The 27833-nt window shown below is 42.4% G+C and overlaps 1 protein-coding gene and 1 pseudogene across 9 annotated transcripts; one reads left to right on the top strand and one right to left on the bottom strand.

Moving 5' to 3' along the window:
• The first annotated feature begins 545 nt into the window (after positions 1-545).
• Positions 546-27479, top strand: LOC101050020 (translin-like). Of its 9 annotated transcripts, none has more exons than XR_012517790.1 (6): positions 546-781; positions 2189-2282; positions 6361-6476; positions 7740-7819; positions 25859-25915; positions 26210-27479. XR_012517790.1 is itself a non-coding variant. In XM_074399827.1 (4 exons), the coding sequence occupies exons 1-3, from the start codon at positions 716-718 to the stop codon at positions 6441-6443; spliced, it is 243 nt and encodes an 80-aa protein (XP_074255928.1). In that variant the 5' UTR covers positions 546-715; the 3' UTR covers positions 6444-6476; positions 7740-22174. The 9 variants fall into 9 exon arrangements, 6 of the variants coding, with proteins under 6 accessions (XP_074255928.1, XP_074255926.1, XP_039335961.2 ...); XR_012517789.1 differs by having other exon boundaries at positions 22591-25915; XR_005582313.2 differs by lacking the exons at positions 25859-25915; positions 26210-27479 and adding an exon at positions 22182-22584.
• LOC101031378 (inositol-3-phosphate synthase 1-like) lies at positions 22078-23741 on the bottom strand (annotated as a pseudogene).
• Positions 27480-27833: the final 354 nt, after the last annotated feature.

Here is a 27833-nt window from a genome sequence, read left to right as displayed (position 1 = left end):
CGTTAGAGTGCATGGAAGGGGAATTAGGGAAAGAAGTAAGTGGAAAGAGAAACATCCCATCACACACGCTTGAAAAATCCGTTTGATTTAAAAATAGGGAATACAACCATACAGAGAAGACATTAAAAGATTTACACAAAAAAATTTTTGTTCCCAATCCATTCCCTACTCACTGTCCCCCTTTCTCGCAAAGACTGCAATTTCTCTACATTCTTCTGCACTTGCTTTTTTGTGCATACGCTTCCGTTGTGAAATATTTTCCCCCATCTGCTGCTGTATCTGAAGTAAATACATACAATTAAGCTCAACAGCTCCGCTTGGTCGCACCACCTCCCGGCCCGTCCCCGCCCTCCCTCAGGCCCACGTGCTCCGAGGCCCCCTTCGCAGGTTGTTTCTGGCGGTGCCTGTCCGAAGGCCTCAGACTGAGCCCCGCCCACTCTCCCCCTCCTCTGCCCTCTGGACGCCCGCCTCCATTCCGAACGCAGCGGGCGGCGCCTCAGGCAGTGCGCCGGGCAGCCAGTCTTCCGGCGCGCCGCGGGCCTCCGAGGACCCCGGCGACGGCCGTGGCTTAAGACCTGGGGTACGCGGCGCCAGAGGCGCCAGCGGCGGCTGCGGCGGCTGCGGCGGGTGTTGCGGTTGGTTTCGCTGGTTGTCTCCGGAGTCCACTTCCCTGGCCGCCCTTGCCATACTGGCTGATTGTTGTGCAGCCAGCGCCATGTCTGTGAGCGAGATCTTCGTGGAGCTGCAGGGCTTTTTGGCTGCCGAGCAGGACATCCGAGAGGCGAGCCCCCTCCCTTCCCCATTCCCTTTCCCTCTCCATGCCTAGCTGGGCCACATCGCCCGGCCCTCCTCCGTCGCTGAGTCTGGGGCGGTGGGGACGCCTCCGAGGGTGGGTTGCTTCCCCTCCCGCTTTAGGTTAGGGCACTCCCCGCCCCTGATTCTACCGCTCTGTCCTGATTCTCCGTGTTCGGGTCTCAGCTTCTCAGCATCACCTGCCTCGTTTGCGTCAGTTTTCCTTCTTTTCAGCACTTGCTTATACCGAAGGCTCGAATTGTACCTGGTCTTCGGCGAATGCGGGTTTCGTGTATTTGTTGTTGGTGTCTTAAAAGCACCTGTAATCTATTTCAAACTCTCCTGTGGTTTCCTATCCCACATAGGACAAAAAATCAGACTCTGCTGTAGCCCACATGGTCTCTCTTCAATCTCATTTTACGCCCTCTCTCTCTATGTATGACGTTCACTTTAGCTCTTTACTTCTAATGCCCCAGTTAGCTTTCTGCCTGTTTGCCTTTACCGGAATTTGCGTCATTCCCGTTCTTTTCCTTGTTATCACATATTATCACCTTGACCTCACAACCGAAACGGTCTATTTCCTGTTATGTTTTCTAGTAGCACACCAACTTTAAAAAAAAAAAAAAATTGTGTCATGTTGATTATTTTAAAAATGTCTTCTCCCCATTAATATGTTAAACCACCAGAGGAAAGGGATTGTATGCTTGGTTCCCCAAGTATTTACACAGTGCCTCGCTCATAAGTGTGCTAAGTGAGTATTTTTAAAATGAAGGCCGGGTGCGGTGCCTCATGCCTGTAATCCCAGCACTTTGGGAGGCCGAGGCTGGCAGATCACCTGAGGTCAGGAGTTCGAGACTAGCCTGGGCAACATGGTAAAACCCTATGTCTACTAAAAATACAAAAGAAAATTAACTGGGTGTGGTGGTGCACACCTGTAATCCCAGCTACTGCGGAAGCTGAGGCAGGAGAATCGCTTGAACCCAGGAGGCGAAGGTTGTGGTGATCTTAGATCATGCCACTGCACTCCAGCCTGGGCAACAGAGCAGGACTCCGTCTCAAAAAAAGAAAAAAGAAAAGAAAAAGAAAAGAAAATTAGAAATACCCTACTCTTGTATTGCATTTAACTCTTCGTTTTACAAATTATGTTGACACACGTCATCCATTTGATAATGTCCCAGTTGGATACTTGGTGAATGGGTGGCTGTTATCCTTTAAAGGCTACCTGAGGAATCTAAGGCTTTTTAGTGACTTTTGGAAGTCTTACAGAGGAAATAAGTGGAAAAGTCAGGATTCTAACTTGGTTATGATAGATCACATATACTATCTAATGTGTTTGGTGTGAGTGTATGACAATAATTCTGCTGAGTATCTGATTTTTATTTTTACTTCTCTCTAGGAAATCCGAAAAGTTGTACAGAGTTTAGAACAAACAGTTCGAGAGATTTTGACTCCACTGCAAGGGGTCCATCAGGGTGCTGGGTTTCAGGACAGTAAGTTCTTTGTTTTGTATCCAAGTATCTCTTATGTAGAGCGTTAGTTTCTATCTAGACGACATTTTATAATGAAAAATATCCATCATGCTTTATGGTGAATACAAATTGAAGAAGTAGGTGATTTGGTAATTTTGATTTTTCCACTTCCACATAATATGATTTAAGTGGAGATGATTTCCATATTGTGATAGCATTCTACTGATGATAATTACAATTGCTTAACCCATTTCCTGTTTAGAAAAAAAAGTGCAGCTCTCTGCCAGCACAGTCTTCTCAGGGTAAGCAGAAAAAGGGTTTATAACTCCTTTGTGTTATCTAGTGACTTTTATTTGGCCCTTTTGTGTGTGTGCGTGTCTGTGTGTGTGTGTGTGTGTGTGTGTGTGTGTGTGTGTCTAATGTATCCAGCCTTTCAGTGATTGAATACTTTTTTCCAACTTCCTGTTGATTTGCATTAAATACCTTTTAATGTGAGATTAACAGTATAAAGTGTTCTCAAATCAATGTGTTTACAGTCAGTCTTGTGAATTAAAGTCAAATATGTCAAGTTTATACATGGAACCTTCATTGTAAGGCATAGCCAGCACAGCTAAAAGAGCCGAAGTATATTTTCAGATACAAGAATGATGTAATAATGCATTGACACATGCCAGAGGCAAGTCATTTTTCTTGATGATATAGAGTTGGTCATCTTGATTGTGAATAATTGGTAAAGGCCTTTTTCTGCCACATATGGTAGGAAGGAGCAATCTGATGTTAAGCATTCTCTCAGGAGTGACCAGGAATAGCGGCTGGTGCGCAGCTCCTGAAGGATGACGTTATTTATGACAACTTGCCAATTACCAATGTGTCTCCTAATATATTCCCTTTTAGCAAGTTGTTTGTTTATTTTTCAGTGTAGCTCATTAGTAGGGAAACTAGGGATGATATTTTGAGAGCCAGGTGGAAAAGCAGAGATGTGTACATTAGTTGTGAGGTTAAAAAATTTCACTCATTTCCAGATAGATTACTTAGATTATTAAGTGAGAACTGTATTTGAAATTTGGTAAGGTTTTCATGATTACATTTGGTTATCTTTTGTGATTAGTTCCAAAGAGGTATTTGAAAGCGCAAGAACATTTTGGTTCAGTAAAAACACATCTAACATCTATGAAGACCAAGTTTCCTGCTGAACAGTATTACAAGTTTGTAAGAAAAATAGCATTTCATAATGTTAAGTAAAAAGGAGAAAAATTATATGTACCAAATGATTGCTTACAACTAGGTAAACATCCTAATGTGTAGGAGTAACAGAAAGTGAAGAACCAAACTAATAATGGTCATAACAAAAATTCGTGATTTTTTTTCTTCTTTTTACTATCTAAATCTTCTTAAGGAACATTTATTACTTTTGCAGGGAAAAAGCAATGCAAAAATGTGGTATGAAGGTCAAAAGAATATCTTTTTGCTGTATTTATAAGTTTCTTGTGAAATTAGATGAACTATCGCTATTGAGGTAATGAGATTAGGTAGCGGTATATATAAGTAGAGTTGAGTTTTTATTTGAAGCTTGAATTTCACTGCCAAGTGACATATATAGTTAATATTTTATGCCACATCTTCTTGTTGAATCTACAAAACTGTTAATTTTAAGATACGCCATTATTTTATGTAGGGAAGGAAAATGTTGCCAGTCATAATCGTGAAACATGAGCCTGGCGAGGTGGCTCACACCTATAATCCCAGCACTTTGGGAAGCCAAGCGGGGAGCAGAACCTGAGGTCACGAATTGGAGACCAGCCTGGTCAGCATGGTGAAACCCTGTCTCTACTAAAAATTCAAAAATTATCTGGGTGTGGTGGCTCACACCTATAATCCCAGCCACTTGGGAGGCTAAGGTAGAAAAATCGCTCAAAGCTGGGAGGCAGAGGTTGCAGTGAGCAGAGGTTGCGTCATTGCACTCCAGCTGGGGCAACAGAGTGAGACTCCATCTCAGAAAAAAAAACTGTGAAAGATGGATTGTGAAATGTATCCTGGTTTCATAGTTGTTAAACTGGGAAAAACTGCGTCTGACTCAAGAATTTCTACTTATTTTAATTTTCTTACAGAAAAAGACGTTATTTTAGGACATATGTATCAACAGTAAATAGGATGAGTATTTTCAGGGGTGGATAGTATAACCTCATGAGAATAGTCTTTTTTTTTTTTTTTTTTTTTTTTTTTGAGACGGAGTTTTGCTCCTGTTACCCAGTCCGGAGTGCAATGGCGTGATCTCTGCTCACCGCAACCTCCAACTCCTGGGTTCAGGCAATTCTCCTGCCTCAGCGTCCTGAGTAGCTGGGATTACAGGCACGCACCACCATGCCCAGCTGATTTTTTTGTATTTTTAGTAGAGACGGGGTTTCACCATGATGACCAGGATGGTCTCGATCCCTTGACCTCGTGATCCACCCGCCTCAGCCTCCCAGAGTGCTGGGACTACAGGCGTGAGCCACCACGCCCGGCGAGAATACTCTTTAAGGCAGAGGTTGACAAACCACTAGTGGCTGCTGCCTCTGGGAGCTAAAAATTGCATTTATTTTCTCAAGAGTTGTTAAAAAAAAAGAAAACTCCCAGATAAGAAGATGTAACAGTGAAAGTGGCCCACAAAGCCGAAAATATTTACTGCTTGGCCCTTTACAGAAAAAATTTGTCGATTCTTGCTGTATGGCAGGGGTTCCTAGCTCCCAGGCTGTGGACTGGTACTGGTCTGTGGCCTGTTAGGAACTGGGGTGCACAGAAGGATGTGAGCGGTGGGTGAGTGAGTGAAGCTTCATCTATATTCACAGCTGCTCCCCATTGCTCCCCATTACTGCCTGAGCTCCACCTCCTGTCAGATTGGTGGCTGCATGATTCTCATAGTAGTGAGAACCTTAATGCTGACTGCATGCAAGAGATCTAGGTTGCATGCTCCTTGTGAGAATCTAATGCCTGATGATCTGAAGTGGAGCAATTTCATCCTGAAACCGTCTGCCCCACCTTCTGTGGAAAAATTGTCTTCTGTGAAACCAGTCCCTGATGCTGAAAGGGTCAGGAACAGCTGTTGTCATAACTGAAGCACAGAGAGAGGTTGGACAGTAGAACTAGCAGGGTCTTTAGAGACCATCTCTGGAGGTCACACACAGGCTGCCTTCTGGCTAGATTTGGCCTTGAGAAGGGTTTATATGACCTGCATTGTGTTGAGACTTTTTTTGAATTTATTCCCACATTTGAAAATCAGGAGGCACAGTGTAACTATCCACAGGTTGTAAAATGTCCTCTTCTTTTTTCAGGCTTCTTTTTTCAGCTCGGTATCCTATCACTTTTAAGTCCGTTTATTTAGTGATTGCGAATGGTAATTTTGTGAATCAGAATATTCTTGGTATCCTGCACTCAAATCAAAATGTAGGAATAAGTTGACTACAGTTGTCTTCAGTCGTCAGTTGCGAATTTTTATTTTTCTCAGAGCAGTATTATTGTTCTTTCTGATTAAACTTAGCACGATTGCACTTGTCATCTGTAATCTTCAGTTGTAATTTCTCTTTTTTTTTTTTTTTTTTTCAGGCGGAGTTTCACTCTGTCACCCAGGCTGGAGTGCAGTGGCATGATCTTGGGTCACTTCAACCTCTGCCTCCCAGGTTCAAGTGATTCCCCCACCTCAGCCTCCTGAGTAGCTGGGACTATGGGTGGGTGCCACCACATGTGGCTAATTTTGTTATTTTTGTAGAGATGGGGTTTTGCCATGTTGGCCAGGCTGGTCTTGAACTCCAGACCTCTGGTGATCCACCTGCCTCAGCTTCCCAAAGTGCTGGGATTACAGGCATGAGCCACCACACCTGGTGTAAATTTTCATATTTATCAAAATTAGACCGTATTTCTCACTGATTAAACTTTAATAATTGTTATAAATTTGAACTTGTAAAATTTATAGTAAATGTCATATTGCTCTTTATATATTGGGGGTTTGCATAAGATTTTATTGAAAAACGATCTTATTTCTGCACTGTTTGAACATGACTGTGTTAAGCCTGTCTCTGAAGGTCTGGAGCCTCGGAGGTGAAGCGTGCTTGTTTTCCTGCAGATTTCATGAGCACCGGAGGTTTGTGCTGCAGCGCTTGGTCTTCTTGGCAGCATTTGTTGTGTATTTGGAAACAGAAACGCTAGTGACTCGAGAGGCGGTTACAGAAATTCTTGGCAGTAAGTGTCTTCATTAGTGGGATCTGCAGAATCAGGCATGGTTGCTTAGATTTTGGTGGAAAGGGTGGTTGTACTTTGTTTATTAAAACAAGTAAGAGCTAACTAAAAACCACTTACAGTCGTAGCTTGTTATCAGAGGATGACTGGATCCAGACTCTCCCAATACCAAAATCTGAGGATGTTCAAGTCCCTTATATAAAATGGTACAGTGTTTGTATGTAACCTACACGCATCCTCCCACATACTTTAAATCATCTCTAATTACCTAAAATGTCTAATACAGTATGAGTGCTGTGTAAATAGTTGTTATACTGCATTGATTTCAAAAATCTGTATTTTGAATTTTTGTATTGTCATTTTTATTTATTTTTCCCAAGTATATTCAATCTGCAGTTGGTCAGCACAGAGGGCCAACTGTACTTGGAAACACAAAAGCTAAAAATAATAGTGGCTAACTCATTTGCACTTGCTTCTTTCAGTTTTTATAATTGGATTTTTTAAAGTTCCAAGCCTACAGAGAAGTGGACAGAATAGTAGGATGAAGACCTGTTTACACAGGCTTAGATTTGCCACTTGTTAACATTTTGCTACATCTGCTTCATCTTCTCATTTTGTGTCTTTGCTAGACATTTGAAAGTTAGTTGCAAATATGATAAGTCCTTTCTTTTTTTTTTTTTTTTTTTTTGAGACGGAGTTTTGATCTTGTTACCCAGGCTGGAGTGCAATGGCGCGATCTTGGCTCACTGCAACCTCCGCCTCCTGGGTTCAGGCAATTCTCCTACCTCAGCCTCCTGAGTAGCTGGAATTGCAGGCACGCGCCACCATGCCCAGCTAATTTTTTGTATTTTTAGTAGAGACGGGGTTTCACCATGTTGACCAGGATTGTCTCAATCTCTTGACCGTGTGATCCACCCGCCTCGGCCTCCCAAAGTGCTGGGATTACAGGCTTGAGCCACCACGCCCGGCCTGATAAGTCCTTTCTTAAATGCCTTATCATACACTTTATAACAAGAAGTATATTCTCTGACACAAATAGACAGCATTTTGATAATACTACTTTTTGAGGGAAAACTGAATTGAATTTTGCTTAAGAGCTCAAAAAATTCACAGTGCGGTCTAGTTGCCGAGGGTGTGAATATATTAAAAAGCCAGTTTTTAAAAGATTCATCCTTCACTTAATTTGGGAGAAATTATGTGTATATTTTTATATTCTGAGGCTTAAATTGCATTCACAGCGTGAGTTTATTTTCATGTGTTTTTTAGTTGAGCCAGATTGGGAGAAAGGATTTCATCTGGATGTAGAAGATTATCTCTCAGGAGTTCTGATTCTTGCCAGTGAACTGGTAAGCTCAGTAATTTGCTGTTTGCTTTTTTGGTCTTTCTGCTTCACTGTCAGTTTTTTAAATGGGTACCAAAATTCAGGAAGTCTTAAATCTTTTCTAAGCCACCTCTCAGTCACCGGTTAGTCATTGAGTGGCACTGTATGTGTTACAGTTTACTAGGCATCAAGCAAAGCCAGATCAAATGAGGAGCACATACTGACTGAGTTACGAATTTTTTTTTTATTTTTTGAGGCAGAGTTTTGCTCTTGTTGCCCAGGCTGGAGTGCATTGGTGCGATGTTGGCTCACGACAACCTCTGCCACCCAGGTTCAAGCGATTCTCCTGCCTCAGCCTCCTGAGTGGCTGATATTAAAGGCATGTGCCACCACGCCCAGCTAATTTTTTGTTTTTAGTAGAGACAGGGTTTCTGCAGGTTGGTGAGGCTGGTCTGGAACTTCCAACCTCAGGTGGGTCCACCCAAAGTGCTGGAATTACAGGCGTGAGCCACTGCGCCTGACCTGAGTTAGGAATTTGTTTTTGTTTTTCGGGGTATGTGTGTGTGTGTGTGTGTGTGTGTGTGTGTATTTTTAGTAGAGCTGGGGTTTCACTGTGTTGGCCAGGCTGGTCTCTAACTGTTGACTTTGGGTAATCCACCCACCTCGGCCTCCCAAAGTGCTGGGATTACAGGCTTGAGCCACTGTGCCTGGCCAGTGAATTTTTAAAAGATGATAACACCTTTTCTTTTTAGGGTAATGGCGAAACGTCTGTTCTTGGTGACTGTGTGTGTTAATTAATGTAATTGTTTTGGAGACTTATATATCTATATAAGTTATTCTTATCCTTTATTCTGTTAATCACTGTCTATGGAAATTGCCCTGTAAAAGCCTAAAGAGGAAAAAAGCTGTCAGTAAAAATTGAGTAGTTGTGATAGAGACTGTATCAGTCTGCAGAGGTGAAAATATTTACGATCAGACTTGTTTAAGAAAAAGTTTGCTTGTCCTTGCTTCACAGGAAAGCAGCCCAGGGCTGGTCTGATGATTCCTTGATCTTTGGCCCGAGGTTCTTCCAGCCTCAGCTTCTTTCTTATGTTCCAGAACTGTTGCTTTATGCACATCTTCACTGTAGCCGGCAACAGGAGGAAATGGGGAAAGAGTATGCCCTCCCACTTTGAGGCAATTCCTTTGAGGCTGTACACACAAGTTCTATTTAATATTCTGGTGCCTTGCCTGCAGGGGAGGCAGAAATGGAGTCATTGGAGTGGGTGTGTGTGCATTGAAAACCTGGGGAAGATGGGGAGTGTGGATAATGGGGTTCGTTTGCCGACTGTCCCACTGGTCTGACTTTTGGAGACACCAGACCAGGAAACTTGAAGCACCTTGTCGGTATTGGTTGTTAAGTGTGAGGTGTCTTTAGGACCATACCTGTTGGGCCAGTTGCTGTGGCTTACACCTGTAATCCTAGACTATTACACGTTAGATAGACGTTAACTATAACCTGATGCTTCTTTTAAAATCATGGAGCAAATATTACAAAATTTATCTGGATAGCATATTTATTTCTCACTGTGAGTAGAATGTGCTGGTTGTGTGTGCATGCTATGAGTAAGAGAGAGAGAGGAACGTTTTGATTTGAGAGGGATTTTGCTAATAATTTTTTAAGACTCTGCTTGCCGTTTCCTTAGTCGTGCTCTAACTTAGAAAAAGAAATAAGGTGTTTAAGTTAAGAAGCTTGGTATTTCTAATCAGTCATCAAGTCTATTCAATTTGCTTCTTCCTTTTTATTTGCCTGAATTACCACCTTTTTCTTTAAGTTACTGGTAAAACCAGCATTTATTCTTAGAAAATTAAGTTGTAGATGCACAGTCAGTTTTATAGATACTTTTTTTTCACTTCTTCATTTTAAATATTGCCCTGGGTTTCTATGTTTCTGCACATTAGTAGAAGGTTGACTTTAATACTTAGAAATGAAAATTATTGTCTCAATTGCCTTGTGCCTGGAATTAGAATTGCTTTCTTTGCTCTTCAATCTGTATTCGATAAGTATTTTGTTGAGTTTGAACATGCATACACATGTTTAGTACAATCAAGGTAATAAACATATTCGTAACTTTAAAAACTTTTCTTGTATTCTTTTATGTGTGTGGTCTTTGTTTATTATTTTTGTGTATGGAAAGCACACAACATGAGAACTATCTTCCTAACATGTTTGTAAGTACACAATGCCATATTTTAATTGTACATACTATGTTGTCTGGCAGATCTCTAGAACTTTTTCATCTTGCATGAATGAAGCTTTATACCCATTGAACAACAGTTGCCCATTTTCAACTCATTCGAGCCCTCAGTAATCACAATTCTATTTTTCTCTTCTGGGTGTTTGACTATTTTGAATGTCTTATATAAGTGGAATCACCTAGTGTTTGTCCTTCTGTGACTGTGTTATTTCACTTAGCTTAATGTCCTCTGTGTTCATTCACGTTACTACAAATGGAAGGATTTCCTTCTTTTTTTAGGGTGGAATAATATTCCATGGTATGTATATGCCCCCACTTTCTTTATCCATTCATCTGTTGACAGACATTTAGTTTGTTTCCGCTATTGTGAAGAATGCTACGGTGAACATGGGAATGCAGATAGTGCTTCAGGATCCTGATTTCAATTCTCTTGGATGTATACACCCAGAAGTAGGATTGCTAGAGCACGAGGTAGTTGTCTTTTTAATTTTTGAAGGAGCCTCTATACTGTTTTCCATCGTGGGTGCATCATACTCTACATTCCCACAACACAGTAAAAATGGTTTCAATTTCTCAATGTTCTCGCCAACACCCGTGATATGGTTTGGCTCTGTGTCTTCATCCAAATCTCACCTTGTAGCTCCCGTAATTCCCATGTATGGTGGGAGGGACCCAGTGGGAGATAATTGAATCATGGGAGTGGCTTTTTCCCACACTGTTCTCATGACAGTGAGTAAGTGTCATGAAATCTGATGGTTTTTAAAAAGCACGTTTCCCTGCACAAGCTCTCTCTTCTCTTGTCTGCTGCCATGTGAGATGTGTCTTTCACCTCCTGCCATGATTGTGAGGCCTCCCCAGCAATGCAGAAAACTGTGAGTTCATTAAACCTCTTTCTTTTGTAAATTGCCCAGTCTCAAGTATGTCTTTATCAGCAGCGTGAAAATGGACTAATACAACTTGTTACCATTTGGCTATTTTCCTGATAATACCCTTCCTCACAAGTGATATCTCATTGTGATTTCGATCTGCATTTTCCTGATGATTAGTGATATTGAGCACCCTTTCATATACCCATTAGCTGTTTGTATGTCTTCTCTGGAAAAATATGTATTTTTACAGACAGCAGGCACTACATTTACCATCAGAACTCTTCATTTTTTATTTTTCTTTAAAATTTTTTTAAATTAAAATTGCATGTATTTAATGTGTGTGACATGATGTTTTGATATTCATATACAGAGTAAACTGAATATTACAGGGAAACCACTTAATGTATTCCTGTCCTCACACAATTACCATTTTTTGTGGTAAGACCACTTACAATCTGCTCTCTTAGCAAATGTTAAGAAAACTTATTAAGATTTATGCCTGTGTTTTCTTCTAGGAGTTTTATAGTTTTATCTCTTGTGTTTAGGTCTTTGATCCATTTGGAGTTAATTTTTGTATAGAGTAGCGGTCCAAATTAATTTTAAAGATATATATTCAGTTTTTCTACCACAACTTGTTTAAAAAGATTTGTTAAAGAAGGGTGCCAAGATAATTTAATGAGACAGTCTTATCGAGCAGAGAGAAGTGAGTACCAAAAAAGAGGTTAAAAAATAACCCCTTAAAATGTGAAAATTCAATTTCCACAACACATGGATTCTTAAAAAAGGCAACTTAAAAATTCCCACCAAGCAGAAGGTGAATGAAAATGAAAATGAAAGAAGAATCTAAACGATATTTACTTGGGGTTTATCAAAGAGCCAAAGGGGGAAAAAAATGAACAAGAAATGGGGACATCCAAGGAGCCAAAATTACATATGTTAGAGAAAAAATTATTAAAATTGAAACAAATATCTTGGAAATGACAAATATGGTGAATATAATTAAAATTACAAAGTAATCTTTAGGCTAATGAAAGTGAGAATGCGTAAATATGATAATTTATTCATAAGAAATTAATAAGTTAGAGACAGTAAGATATAGAAAACATGAGAACACTTGTGAAACTTGGAGGATAAACGAATAGACTTAACAGGATTTTAGCTAATAAATGTTGACAAATGGCCAAGAAGAGAAAGACAGTAGAAAAGTAACACTCAAAGTGATAATGACACAGAGTTTACTAGAAATGAAGAAAGAAATGTCTCTAGATGGGAAATTAGCTGTAAGTGTTGATAATAATAAAATTAAGTCAGCTACCAAAGTAAAACTGCAGAGCATCATAAAAAAGGGAAAACATTCAGATGCTTCCTGAAGTAATAGACAGTGTATACAGAGGGAAGTCAGTGGTATCTAATCAAACTTCTCATCAGCAACAAGAGTAAAATCTTCAGACTACTATGGTAATATGTAATTCTATAACTGAATTATTTAAAATGGAGGGAAATGATGATTGTTTTAGAAATCTAAAGACAGTAACAGTATATCTGTTTATTCTCACTAATAAAAAGAATGTAAACTAATGAAACAGTTTCAAATTTAGAATGGTGGCTTCAAATGCCTGAAATTCAAATTAATGAATTTTACATTTTACGTTGTACCTCTTGTTTGAGTTTTATCAAACAATATGCTTATTTTGTAGAATGCATTCTGATGTTTTGTTTTAACTAAACATAGCGATTTTTTTAAAAAAAACAAACATTGCTTAATATAAATTCAAATGGTGTTCCTTCATTCAGTGACCAATTAAGAAATGTGATTAGGCTGAGAGCAGTGGCTCATGCCTATAATCCCAGAACTCTGGGGAGTCGAGGTGGGCGGATCACTTGAGGCCAGGAGTTCAAGAGCAGCCTGGCCAAAACGGCAAAATGCTGTCTTTACTAAAAATACACAAATTAGCCAGGCATGTTGGTATATGCCTGTAATCCCAGCTACTCAGAGGCTGAGACATGAGAATCGGATAAACTTGGGAGCCATAGGTTGCAGTGAGCCAAGATCGCACCCACCACACTCCAGCCTGGGTGACAAAGCAAGACTGTCAAAAAAAAAACAGTGATTTTTTTTAAAAGCTACTCTTAAACTAGTAATAAAAACAAAATATGCACAAAACATCAACATAGAAAATTACAAAATGTTTGTGAAGGACACAAAAGATAATCTTAAAGAAGAAAAATGTTTTCTTCATGATACAAAAAGGAAATTTGTCCCAAATCACCGGTAAATATAATCAACTCAAAATACCAAAATGTGTGAGTGTGGTGGCACACACCTGTAGTCCTAGCTACTTGGAAGGCTGAGGTGGGAGGAGCTCTTGAGTCCAGGGTTTTGAGGTTGTAGTGAGCTATGCACCACTGCACTCTAGCCTGGGTGACAGAGTGAGACCCTTTTCTAAAAACATAAAATAGCCAAAATGATTTTTTAAATGAAACTTCACATGTTGACAGTAGAATTCACATAGAAGAGCAAAATGTCAATCATGGCCTAGGCAGTTTTGAAGAATCATAAATTTGCAGTCTCTCCTTGACAAATCTTTTTATTATTAAGAAGCTAATTAACACAACATGATATTACCAAAAAAAAAAAAACAAAACAAAACAAAAAAACAGTTAAGTGGGGGTCAGGCCCGGACCTGCGCCACCTTAGGATGTAAAATGTAACATGGGGGTCAGTGTGGGCAGTGTGGGCCTGTGAGGCCTGTAGGTGTCCTCATCCCCCCCAGCTCCCCCTGCAGCCGGTTCCACAGTGGTCTGCTCCAGTTTCTGCATGTCAATTCGGGTTCCCGACTGAAGGCTACCTGTTCTCCAGTGCCCTCCACCGCCCCCACCCCTGTCCACAGTGCCCCCTGCAGCGGGTTCTGCAGTGGTCTGGTCCAGTTCCAGACTGAAGGCTACTGATTCCAAGTGCCAGGGTTGCCGCGGCGACCACCATAACAGCCTTGGCGCTCTGTAGGAGCCTGGAGCTACTCCTCAGCCTTACTTAGGTCTGGTCGTGGAGAAGCTATACAGGATTGTGGTGGCTCTGCTGGAAAGTATGGTATCAAATTCTACTGGTTTTCCATGGGAATTAGTGATATGGGCAGGTGTTATTGGGTTTGTTGCTATTCCCCTTTTTCTGTGGAGAAGTTGTAGATCAGTCAGGAGTCGGCAATATGTAGGAAGAGAGAAGAAGCTTGCTGTAGAGCTTAGTAAGCAAATTAAAGAAAAATGCAAACTACTTGAAAAACTTAGTTTTCTACAAAAAAGCTATGAAGACTATGAAAGAGAGTCGTCTTTCCAGGACGTCAGCTTTGAGAAGGAGGCAGCAGAAGCACAGAGTTTGGAGACAACCTGTGAAAAGCTGAACAGGTCCATTTCTGAAATGAGGGATGAAATACTGTATCTAACAAGGGAGTTAAAAGAAGAGAAATACAAAAATTCTACACAACATCAGTTGAGACATTACAAAACATTCACTGTAGAGGAAAATTGCCAGTTAAAGAGACAAGAGAAACTTTCTAAACAAGACAAAAATATCAACTCTACCACTGACCAGCTGGACAAGTATAGAAAGCAAGCCCAACATCTTGAAAAAGAGTTGGAAAGAATGATTCTTTCTTACCAAGAGCAGATTTTACTCCTTAAGAAAAAAGCACATGACAAGTGGTTGGCAGCTCGGAGTGCTGAAATTAACCTCAAAGGATTAAGGAAGGAAAATGCTAAGTACAGACAAAAATTAGCTGACACAGAGAGGAAATTCAAATTTTTACACAAAGCTCCTTCTGCAGTTGGTGTTCCAAACACAGGACTTGGCAGAGAGTGTTACACAAATGTTACCGATACGAGAAGAGGAACGCCTTTCCCCCCACCTCCTCCGGGAACCCTGTTTGGAGTTTCTCCACATGATTTTCCACCAAGTGATTTCCCAGGTCCACCATATGCTCCATTTGCAGTGAGGAATGCCTATCTACCCACAGGTTTTCCTCCGAATCTTCCACCAAGACCTGGCTTTTTCCCCCCAACCCCCAAATATTGAAGGTAAAAGGCGAGTTCCTTGCAGGGTTGATTCCATCTTCTAATGACCCTGCTACTGAACAAAAATCATTCTGATTGATCTCGAGTTCCCTTCAAGATACTTCTGCCTTCCGATTATCCTGCTATTGAACATCCCAAACAGCAAGACAGCTGGCAGTCCTTGTGTTCTCCTCCAAAGCAGTTGTGACTGACCTTGAGTTTCCATCAAGATTGATTCCAGCTTAGAGTGAGCCTGCCACTGAACATCTGACATCACAACAACAAAGCTGGCGGTCTTTGTGTTCTCCTCCCAAGTAGATGTGATTGATTTCAAGTCCCCATCAGAGTTGACTCTGCCTTCAAGTCAGCCTGCCACCGAACATCTGGCACCACAGCAGGAAAGTTGGCAATCCTTGTGTTCTCCTCCCAAGTAGTTGTGACTGATCTGGAGTCCCCATCAGGGTTGAATCCAACTTCAAGTGAGCCTGCCACTGAACATCCGGCACCACAGCAAGAAAGCTGGCAATCTTTGGGTTCTCTTCCCAGGTAGTTGTGACTGATCTCTAGGCCCATTAGGGTTTACTGCACCTTCAAGTGAGCCTGCCAGTGAACACCCGGCAGCACAGCAATAAGCTGGCGGTCTTTGTATTTTCCTCCCAAGTAGTTGTGACTGATCTCGAGTCCCCGTCATGGTTGATTCCACCTTCACATGAGCCTGCCATTGAACATCCGACACCACCAGCAATAAAGCTGGCGGTCTTTGTGTTTTCCTCCAAAGTAGTTGTGACTGATCTTGAGTCCCCATCAGGGTTGATTCTGCCTTCAAGTGAGCCTGCCACTGAACATCCGGGACCACAGCAGGAAAGCTCACAGTCTTTGTGTTCCCCCAAGTAGTTGTGACTGACCTCGAGTCCATGTCCAGGTTGATTTAACCTTCAAGCGAGCCTGCTCCTGAGCATCTGGAACCACAGGAAGGAAGCTCGTGGTCTTTGTGTTCTCCTTCCAAGTACTTTGCACAGATCTCGAGTCGCCGTCATGGTTCACTTTGCCTTCAAGTATGCATGCCACTCAATTAACGTCTGACACCACAACAAGAAAGCTGGCAGTCTGTATATTCTCCTTCCAAATATTTGTGACTGATCTCAAGTCCCTGTCAGGGATGACTCTGCCTTCAAGTGATCCTGCCACTTAACATCTGGCACCCCAGCAAGAAAGCTGGCGGCCTTTGTGTTCTCCCATGCAGTTGTGACTGATCTCGAGTCCTCATCAGGGTTGACACCACCTTCAAGTGAGCCTGCCACCGAACATCCAGCACCACAGCAAGAAAGCTGGTGGTCTTTGCGTTGTCCTCCCAAATAGTTGTGACTGATCTTGAGTCCCTGTCACGGTTGATTCTGCCTTCACATGAACCTGCCACTGAACATCTGGCACCAGAGCAAGAAAGCTGGCGATCCTTGTGTTCTCCTCCCAAGTACTTTCCACAGATCTCAAGTACCCGTCATGGTTCACTTTGCCTTCAAGTGAGCCTCACACCCAATGAATGACCAACAGCAAGAAACCAGGTTGTCTTTATATTCTCCTCCCAAGTATTTGTGACTGACCTCAAGTCCCCATCAGGGATGACTCTGCCATCAAGTGAGCCTGCCACTGAACATCTGGCACCACAGGAAGGAAACTGGTGGTCTTTGCATTCCCCTCCAAGTAGTTGTGACTGATCTGGAGTCCCCATCAGGGTTGATTCCACCTTCATGTGAGCCTGACACTGCACACCTGGCACCACAGCAATAAAGCTGGTGGTCTTTGTGTTCTCCCAAGTATTTGTGACTGATCTTGAGTCCCTATCAGGGTTGACTCTGGCTTCAAGTGAGCCTGCCACTGAACACCTGGCATCATAGCAAGAAAGCTTGTGGTCTTTGTGTTCTCCTCCCAAGTAGTTCTGACTGATCTTGAGTCCCCGTCAGGGTTGATTCTGTCTTCATGTGAGCCTGCCACCAAACATCCAGCACCACAACAAGAAACTGGTGGTCTTTGTTTTCTCCTCCCAAGTACTTGTGACTGATCTTGAGTCTCTGTGAGGGATGACTCCACCTTCAAGTGAGCCTGCCACAGAACACCCGGCAGCACAGCACGAAAGCTGGTGGTCTTTGTGTTCTCCTCCCATGTAGTTGTGACTGATCTCGAGTCCACGTCAGGGTTGACTCTGCCTTCACGTGACCCTGCCACTGAACACCTGGCATCACAGAAATAAAGCTGGCAGTCTTTGTGTCTCCCAAGTAGTTGTGACTGATCTGGAGTCCCCGTCAGGGTTGATTCCACCTCCAGTGAGCCTGATGCTGAACATCCGGCACCACAAGAAAGCTGGCAGTCTTTGTGTTCTCCTCCCAAGTAGTTGTGACTGATGTCGTGTCCCCTTCAGGGTTGACTCCGCCTGAAGTAAGCCTGCCACTGAACATCTGGCACTACAGCCATAAAGCTGGTGTTCTTTGTGTTCTCTTCCCAAATAGTTGTGACTGATCTCTAGTCCCTGTCGGGGTTGACTCTGCCTTTTAAGTGACCCTGGCACTGAACATTCGGCACCACAGCAATAAGCTGGTGGTCTTTGTGTTCTCCCCCTATTTGTGACTGATCTCGAGTCCCCGTCAGGGTTGACTCCACCTTCAAATGAGTCTGCCACTGAACATCCAGCACGACGGAAAGAAAGCTCGTGGTCTTTGTGTTCTCCTCCCGAGTAGTTGTGACTGATGTCTAGTCCCTGTCAGGGTTGACTCTGCCTTTAAGTGGCCCTGGCACTGAACATCCGGCACCACAGCAAGAAAGCTGGTGGTCTTTGTGTTCTCCTCCCAAGTAGTTGTGACTGATCTCGAGTCCCCATCAGGGTTGACTGTCCCTTTAAGTGAGCCTGCCACTGAACATTTAGTACTACAACAAGAAAGCTGATAGTTTTTGTTTCCTTACTGACTGTGTAGACAAATGTGAATGTAACTTTATGCTTAATGAAATAAAATTGTGTTGGTTAAAACAATAAAAGAGACTCTCCCATTAAATTATCTTGGCACCCTTGTCAAAAATCAATTGACATCTGGATTCTCAGTTCTGGTCCATTGACTTACATGTCTATTCCATGCCAGTACATAGAGTCTTCATTACTGTTGATTTGTAGTAAAATTTGAAATCTAGAAGTGGGAGTACTACCTTGCTCTTCTTTTTACAAAATGGCTTTGGTTATTCTGCATCCTTTCTATTTCCGTATGAATTTTAGAGTCAGCTTCTTGGTGTCTGGGAACAAAAGCAACTTGAACTGTGATAGAAATTGAATTGAATCTGTAGATCAACTTAGGGAATAGTGCCATCGTGAGTGTATTAAGGTTTTCAGTGAATTTTAAGTATTGCCGTCTTGATAGTGCTGTGTTCTTCCCACGTTAAAGAGCACGTGCTGTGCTTCCGTTTGTTCAGGTTCTCCGAAATGTCTTCCAATTCCCTTACTGTTTTCAGAATATGTCTGGTGCTTCATTTCTTGGAGTTACTACCATTATTTTGTTTTGTTGATGCTGTTATAAATGAAATTGTTTTCCTAATCTCATTTCCAGAATGTTCATTTCTAGGGAATAAAACTACAATTACTTTTTGTATATCTAGTTGCGCATTGGTATCTATGGTGAATTGGTTCTCAGACCCCCACAGATATCAAAAGTTGCACAGACTCAAGTCCTGCAGTTGGCTCTTTGGAACACATATATGGAAAACATCATCCCTCTATCCGTAGGTTTCGTATCCATTGAATTCTGCATTTTGATCTGCATTTGGTTTCAGAGGTAGAACCTTTGGATATCAAAGGCTGATTGTATTTGTATATGAGAGATAATGGACATTCCATTAAGACTCTAACAAACCAATTCATTTCACAACGATACTGATGTGAAAATACAAGAGATACTCATTTTGATTGTTAATTGGTACACTATTTGGATAAAGCTGGGAGGGAATCAACATTTGCTGCCTACTGCTATGGATCTGGGACTACGTCAGATGCTCTGCATAAGTGGTCTTAGAATGTCATTAGCAACAGAGGCAGACCTCCTTTGTGGCTGCTTGTTGTCTTGAGATGAAGATATATCCTTAACACAACCCACAAGGTCCTGCCAAGTCTGGTTCCCTCCCTGCTTCTTTTGCCTCATTTCCCATCAAGCTGTCCCTTGCCCTTTGGTTCCCACTTCCTCTCAGTTCCTTGGAACTGTCCTGCACCCTCTAGTCACAAGGAATTTGCCCCTACCTCTCTCTGCCTGGCGTACTCTCTGTGGTCCTCAGGCTTTTCCTCTAGCTGTGTGTCCTTGAGCATGGAAGCCCTCCTGGACGCCCTGTCCATTCCCTGGTCACAGGCCAGGTCCACGTTGTGCCCTCTGTGCTGTGCACTCAGCACCCTGGCTCTTCTGTGCAGCACCTATTCCTGTGATAAGTCATCATTGACTGGTCTGATTATTACGGGTTCGTTCCATTGCACTGTGAACTCCATCTGTGCAAGATCACTGCTGGGTTTTGCTCACTGTTTTATCCCCAGAATCTGCGACGCTAGTAGTTAGCACATAGTGAGCACGCAATAAATTTTACTGAAGTACTTTGGTTTTCAAGCTTGTTCCCCTAAGTTCCCCCGCGGTATCTGAATTGTCTAAGAAATCAAGTAAAATGAAAAGAGAGAGAATTAAATATGTTCATCACTTTCCAGTTTGGGATATTAGGAAAAACATTTAAGTATTTTTACCTATGAAGCAATTAGAATATAATGTGATGTGTAAATGGCAGTTTTTAAAAATGCAGTTTTATATCCCTGTATTTAGAGAGACTATATTTGTGTACATTCTCACCACTGGGCCACGTTATTTCTCACTGTAAGCTCTAAGGCTTCTCATGTCTACCTATGTGTTCCTCCCTCTCAGAATAGCATTGCTGCATTAGTAACTACTCCATAAATGCCAGTGGAGCTGATTTTACTGTTTAAAAAAAATACAGTTTTGTGAGGACCGGATGATATAACAATTACAGATCATATAATTTATACTTTAAGATTTCAGGAGGATACAAAAGCATCATATAATAGGAGACTTAAAACCTGATTAGGGACTGGGTGTGGTGGCTCACATCTCATCACTTTGGGAGGCCAAGGTGGGTGGATCACAAGGTCAGGAGTTTGAGACCAGCTTGGCCAGTATGGTGAAACCCCATCTCTACTAAAAATACACAGAACTAGCTAGACATGGTGGCAGACACCTGTAGTCCCAGCTACTGAGGAGGCTGAAACAGGAGAGTAGCTTGAACCTGGGAAGCAGAGGTTTCAGTGAGCTGAGATCGTGTCACTGCACTCCAGCCTGGGCAACAGAAAGAGACTCCGGCACAAAAAAAAAAAAAAAAAAGGTGATTAAGATACGAAGACAAACAAAAACAATAGCTTAACAGAGTCGGAGTTGGGGATCAGAGCAGTGGTGGGCATTCTGAAGGGATAAGCCTCTGGTCTCACTTGGGATCACTCCATGATGACATATTCTAGGAGAGTTTGGGAGTCTATGTACCAGAATGGTCAGGTGATAGAATGCCAGTGGAATTTGCACTGAGGTTAATCGAGCAAACCAGAGAGGGACTAGAGAAGGGAGGTTGGGAGTGAGTTTCTCCCCATTGCCGACTAGCATGGAGAGATGATGAGTACCGTTGGCCTCTTCTACATAGAATGAGAAGTTGCTGCTCTAAATCATGCTTTTTAGTGGCCCAGTAGCTGAACCTCATGAACTGAGCACTATAATGAATCTTAGAGCAAAACTCAGAGTACTCTAAGTTCCTGAACTCATGTACATTTCTCTGGTAGGCCTGACTCACTGTGTAAGTAAATGGAAGCGTAAAACACAGTAGTGGACGACAACAGGCCAAAACAAGATAGGAACTTATAGAGTAACTGTAATGTTTCATCTAATCAAAATGTCTCTATTTCCTTTGGAAGTATGTTAAAAGTACTATTTACTTAAAACTAGTGGATTCTAGATAAAGGAGTTTGACATTAGATGGATTTCAAACTTTAATCTTTGAAGAATATTTGAGTTCCGTAAGCAAACTTTTTGATGTTAAAAACGTTTGCAGCCGGGCGCGGTGGCTCAAGCCTGTAATCCCAGCACTTTGGGAGGCCGAGGCGGGTGGATCACGAGGTCGAGAGATCGAGACCATCCTGGTCAACATGGTGAAACCCCGTCTCTACTAAAAAAAATACAAAAAATGAGCTGGGCATGGTGGCGTGTGCCTGTAATCCCAGCTACTCAGGAGGCTGAGGCAGGAGAATTGCCTGAACCCAGGAGGCGGAGGTTGCAGTGAGCCGAGATCTCGCCATTGCACTCTAGCCTGGGTAACAAGAGCGAAACTCCGTCTCAAAAAAAAAAAAAAAAAAAAAAAAAAAAAAAAAAAAAAAAAAATTGCATTTGTTAGAGGATGCTGGAGAAATCTGTATAATTTTGTGGGCAAAAATTGATACATGGAGAGAGTGGAGGAAAGGTCTTACTGCAGGTTGTACTGAAGGAACACAAAAACAGGATGCTCCTATTTTTTGTTTTTCCTTCCTTGTGATCCTTGCTGGCCTCATTAGTATTGTACAGCATTTAGGAGAGGTCAGTCAGGAGGCAAGCCGATTTTCTATGGGTACTTATTCTTATGAATAACATAGCGCAGAGGGAACACGTGTGTGATTGCTGTAATATGCCACAGAGTGTGATAAATGTTGTCAAATGGATGCAAGGATTCTTCCCTTTGTCACCTGGCCTCTTAAATTGGCCACTTCTCTCCTTTTTCTTCTGTTAAATTTATCTCTTGCCGATAATTCAAAACACTTTTCAAAGTAAATATTGATTTTATTCACATTAATGTGTAGCTATCAAACATGACAGAATATCTGATACCACAATTTTTAATGTATATGTTATCATCATGGTTACTAACGAAAAGTAAGTTTCTTTGTACTGTTATTCCTCTGTCATTCAAACGTTTGTAATTTTTTTTTTTTTTTTGAGAGTGTCAGCGGCTTTATTGTCTTTGGGGCGGCCTGCGGAGGTGGGTTCCTGGGGGGCAGCGGGGAGGAAGGGCTGGGAAACTGTGTGACAGGGACCTCAGGTGGTGGGCATCTGGGGTTCCTCCACTTGTTGGTGCCCATTGGTATCACCGGTGCTGTCGGTGGTGGAAGCAGGTTTCGGTCCTTTCTTGTTCGACACAGGGCAGGCGGCAGCCACGGGTCCGACTTGCTTGAAGTCGGGCCCTGGGTGCTCCATCTTACGCTCCAGGAGCACGTGGTTCTGTGGCGGGAGCCCCACGCAGGCCCTGAGGATGTTCTGGATGCAGCAGCGTTGGCGGAAAAACGCATTGATCACCGGGTTGCCCGGCAGAACACGCTGCGCCTTGAATAGGAAGCTCAGCAGGGACAGCACGGGGAGGAAGGTCCGGCTCGGGGTCAGCGTCAGCGCAGAAGCTTATGCGCTGGCACAGCTCGGTCAGCAGCACCAGGTCTAGCGTGATGGGTGCGGCCAGCAGCAAATGTAGTGCAGCACCAGTGTGTTGGTCCCGCCCAGCATTAGCTCCGAGGTTTACTCACCCAGCGCGCGCTTCCTGTCACCCTTGTACGGCAGGTATTTGACCACACAGTGGTCGGGCTCCTACCCGGGCGTATAGAGCACTGGGTTGCTCTGCAGCATGTCGTCCACCACGTTGCTCTCGGACACCTCCTTAGAGCGGAACTGCAAGGCGCCGACAGGTTCTGCCCGTCGTTGTTGCCCAGGTGGTTGTAACTCACGAAGGACATGGTCTGGAGGCCAGAGCTGATGAGGAAGTCCACGAGCACGGGCTTGACTTTGGTCTGGCCAGGCTTGACGTCACCGCCCACGAAAATCCAGCGCTGACACGCGAGCTCAAGAGCTCCGGGCACCAGGGTGTTCTCGGGGACCCACTGAGGAAGGCGCAGCCCTCCAGGATGCTGGCGATGGCGAAGAGCGTGGAGGGAATCACCTGCAGGCCAAGCTCAGTGGGGCGCAGCAGGTTCTCGGCCGTGTCGTTGAGGCCCGGAACCACCTCACAGAAGCCTCTGTGTTGTCCGTCTACAGCACGAGGACTTTGTCCAGCCCCGCACTAGACCGGAAGTCTGGGATGTCCTTGCGGATCTGCTCCCGCTGCTGCGGGCATGAGCCTGGCATGAGGTTATCCGCCATGAACTCAGGGATGTAGACGGAAGGCCAAGGCCGCAGGGCTTCCATGTGCGGCCACAGTTGCTCCTGCAGCTCCCAATCCAGCACCTTTGCGTCCCGCATCGCCTCGGCGAGGTTCAGCGACGAGATGTCCCAGCCATCAAACACGAGGTCGTTGGGCGCCACCATGGGCAGCAGCGCACTGAAGGGCACGAACACCTCCTGGGCCTCGGCGTCCAAGCCCAGGCCCACGGTGCCCGCCTGAGTCAGCGAGCCGTAGTAGTTGTCCCCCTTGCGGCCGCTGCGCGTGGGCCAGGACAGACGCGGTGGGTTGGGCAGGACCGCAGCGGTGAGCGTGCAGCTGTTGTCCCTCCCCAGCCGACCCGGAGCCGGAGCACCTGCGGGGGCGGGGGGTCTGGAAGGTGGAGCACGTGGTCGTGGGTGCACCTTGAGGATGCCGCCCTCGGGGCTGATGCGCGTAGTCAGGTACTTATTGTGCCTCGATATCCTCGGGGCCGTAGACCACGGTCGGGGGCTCTTGACAAGACCTGGGTGGCGGCCTCCATCGCAGCGAGCGGCTCAGAGTTGGCTCAGGCAGCGGCAGCGGACGCTGCGGCTATAGTGTTTTTATGCTTAAGCCGAACGTTTGACATCTAAACCTTAAAGACAAAGGGGAAAAAAACCCACACGGATTTGTTGCACTCGAGGGCGCTGTATTCCAGTTCTTCCTGAGAAAGAAGTCCTTTGGCCCCAAGTTTGCGTTGCCGTTGAGCAGATGTGAGAATGCTGAGGGGAAGGCAGCGTTCCTGCTCTACCTTGAGAATTTCTCCATTCCAGGTCACGAGTCTAGTTTTTAAAGCAATATCCATATCCACCTGTGTTTTTGCCTCCTAATAATTAGAAGGATGATTATCTGGAAAACTAAGCATAGATTTTATTGTGCAGATATTTTAGAGCTTCTTTTAAAATTGCCTTGAAGAGCTGATGTGCTATTTGCTTTTTGGGTGTCCTCAATGGAGTACAGCATTTATTTTTTTCAAGCAAATTTCTGGAAACAACGTAAAGTTACTTGGTACCGAGGAGATGCCTATTCAAATCAGACAGTGCTAGATATTCTTTGCCACTGAAAGTAATGGCAATAACCGTGCTTACTTTTGCACCAACCTAATAGATATATGAAGGTGCGGATTGTGTGACATAGATTCTCAGCTATCCGAGAGTCATCATTAACTCCATTCCTGGCCACCCACATGCAAGTCCTGTTGCTCCTGTGATATGTTATTCATAATAATAAATACCCACACAATTACTTCCCAACTGCAGAACTACAGCATTGATAGTAACAAATCTTTCTATGTGGCCCTCCCTAGCTAGTCATGCGTTAACTAGGGTTCATTATTTTCTTGCTTCCCTTTTTATATAATTGTATAAAATTTATATATCATATAAAATTTTTATATATTTTTATGATAATACAATTGTGTTATGTAAAAAAGGGAAAGATATTGGGTACAAATATATGAGTCATATCTATTAATGTGAATGGGCTGGTCTACTAAAAAATGTCTTATTGGGTTGAAATGCAAACCCCAGTTTTATGCTGTATCATAAAACACAGAGATTGAAAAGACTGAAGGTATTGTGTTGTATTTTAATTTTAACTCTTTTAATGTTATAAAAAGAATATCGTGTTATATGATCTTTTGGACTTTTTAAACTTAAAATTATATTGCTATGATTCGTTCAGGTTGTTATGTTTACCTGGACTGGAGTTAATTTATCATGACTGCTGTCGACTATGACATTCTATAACTTTGACATGATTTATTCATTTCACTGTGGTGGGCTTTTAGGTCATTGAAGGTTTTCCTCTGAAAAATAGTGATATTATGAACATTCTTATACATACGGTATGTCCTGATGCACAAATGCAACCATTTCTCTGATAATACACTTCGGTTAATTATGTTTAACAATCTACACGTAAGAACGTAGTCATTCTGCTGTCATTTTCTGCATTCCAAACAAAGTTAAGCAGAAATTCATGAAGAAAGTTTTTGAAATGATTAGTTCAACTTTTTTCTTACTGACTGGCTCAACTCTAAGGAGCCAGGATTATTTCTGGTCCCTTGGACATTTGTATGGTCTTGTTTCCTCTTAGTACCTGTTGTCGATATAACTAAGACAGAATAACATAGATATAATACAAGAATGTGTAGAAATCAGCAGCTGTAATATGCATATGGCTAGATGAAGTTGGAGGCCCAGTTCCATGAGACACTTCAGATGAAGGTAAGCCTCATTCTCATTCTAGTCCTTCTAGAATGAAGTGCAGCCCCATTGAAATCTGGAATGTTTTCTTGGACTGCCATCGTTCATAACCATGTGGGCGAGTGTGGCTGGAAATACCCGCAAATCCTGTATTACCCATGAAAGCAGCTCTCCCTCCAGCCAATATGATAAACCAAAGGATATTGCTGAGAGTCCACTACCTACACTCAACTTATTCATTGAATATGTATTAAATGTGTGCTGAATCTAGCATTGTAAACCACTTGCTGTTCTTATACCATAGGCTTTTTATTTTCAAGCAGAAAGTTCGCCAGTTTTAAAGGTGTCAAAAATGTAGCCTGGTCCAGCTTAAGTTTCCTTGTTGATTTATCTTATATCTTCAGGACTGAGAAATCTAAAAAACAAAACCACCCATATTCCCTAGGTGACAGAAAGATCAAAGAGCTTGAAGAAAGCAGTTCACTTGAACATCAGACTGACAGTGAGTTAAAATGTTTTCTTTCTTGCATTTATCATGTTTCTATTTAAACTCAAATTCTTTTTTTTAATTAAAAATTTGTGTGGGTATTTAGGTATATATATTGATGAGGTACATGACACGTTTTGATACAGGCATGCAACATATAGTAATCATGTCATGGAAAATAGAGTATCCATCCCTTCAAGCTTTAATCCTTTGTGAACACCAATTTCTTGAAGAGCAGGCTATGCATCCGGGTTTTTAGGAAGATGATTTTTTATTCTGAAGATCTGACCATTTGCCTTCCATTTATAGGTATGCAGCAGGATCACTCAAGTCACAGTTTTGAATGCGCACATGCGATCGTATGCCAGGAGAAACTTTCTGCAAGGGCAGTAGAGTTCCAAGTTTCTCTCCCCTCTTCATAGGACCTTTATTCTCAATTGGCTTAATGTAAAACATTTTGACACAAAATCCTAAAAGAAAAAATGTATAATTATTTATCTGGGCTTCAGTAACCTTGGATTTGTAATTCAAAAGTAACAAATATACAAAAAAGAAATAAAGAAATAAAGTTGAATGAACTCAGGAGAGGAAGAGATGAAAATGACAGAATGATATTACAAAGGAAGACTAAATTACAGGATGCCAAAGGAAGAATAGATTCAAAGGAAACATTAATAAAGACGTTGAAGAATAATAGTGGGAAAATACTAGCTAGTTAGAAAAGGTGAATGATTCCTTAAGTCTGGGCATGGTGGCTCATGCCCACAATCCCAGCACTTTTGAGAGGTGAAGGCGGGCAAATCATATGAGGTTAGGAGTTTGAGAGCAGCCGGGCTGACATGGTGAAACACTGTCTCTACTAAAAGTACAAAAAAATTAGCTGGGCATGGTGGCCGGCACTTGTAACATCAGCTGCTCAAGAAGCTGAGGTAGGAGAATCGCTTGAACCCAGGAGGTGGAGGTTGCAGTGAGCCAAAGTCATGCCACGGCACTCCAGCCTGGGTGATAGACTGAGACTCCCTCAAAAAAAAAAAAAAAAAAAAAGTGAACCCTGAACAATGTTACCTTGAAGACATATTCTAATAAATGATTGGACTTTTAAAATGAAGAGAAATGGAAATAACAGGAACAAAAATACAAACCTTGCTAACTATCAAAAGAACTAAAAAGGCAAAGACCCAAGTAGAGAAGCAGAGTATAATACAATAATTATAAAAGAAAATGTTGGTATTGAGTACAAATATATGAGTCATATGAATGGGCTTATCTCATATATGAAAAATGTCCTGTTGGGTTAAAAAGCAAACCCCAGTTTTATGTTGTATGGAATAAAACACAGCAATTGAAAATGATGAAATGAAGAGCTGGACAAAGATGTGCCAAGCAGTAAGAAAGCGAGGGCTGTCGTCCTGTTACCAGAGACTGGAATTCAGGCCAAAAGACACTGAAACAAGACAAAGGAAGAGAATGTCAGAGGGTAAATGCCACAAGTCACAATGAAGATACAGCAGTTACAACTATGCATGCAGTAAATAACACAGGTCATCTATATAAAGCAGAGACCACAAGACGCAGGAGACACAGATAGAAACTCACCAATAATAGGAGACTTTAATACACGAATGGCACTGCACACCGGTCAAGTGGGCATAAAAATAAGACTGTAGAATTATGCTGTCCAATATGGTGCCACTAGCCACATGTGATTATTCAGCACTTGAAAGGTAGTTAATCTGAATTGAGATGTGCTTTAATGGTAAAGTATACAATGGATTTTGAAGACTTGGTATTTAAAAATGTAAAAGATCTCAATAATTACATATTGATATAATATTTTGAAAACCTGAGTTAAATAAAATATTAAAATACCATGTTTCTTTTTACTTCTTTAATATGGCCACTAGAAAATTTAAAATTATCTGTATGACTTGTA

The sequence above is a fragment of the Saimiri boliviensis genome, chromosome 5, assembly GCF_048565385.1.
Source record: "Saimiri boliviensis isolate mSaiBol1 chromosome 5, mSaiBol1.pri, whole genome shotgun sequence".
NCBI lineage: Eukaryota > Metazoa > Chordata > Mammalia > Primates > Cebidae > Saimiri > Saimiri boliviensis.
This window is presented reverse-complemented; position numbering and strand designations above follow the sequence as displayed.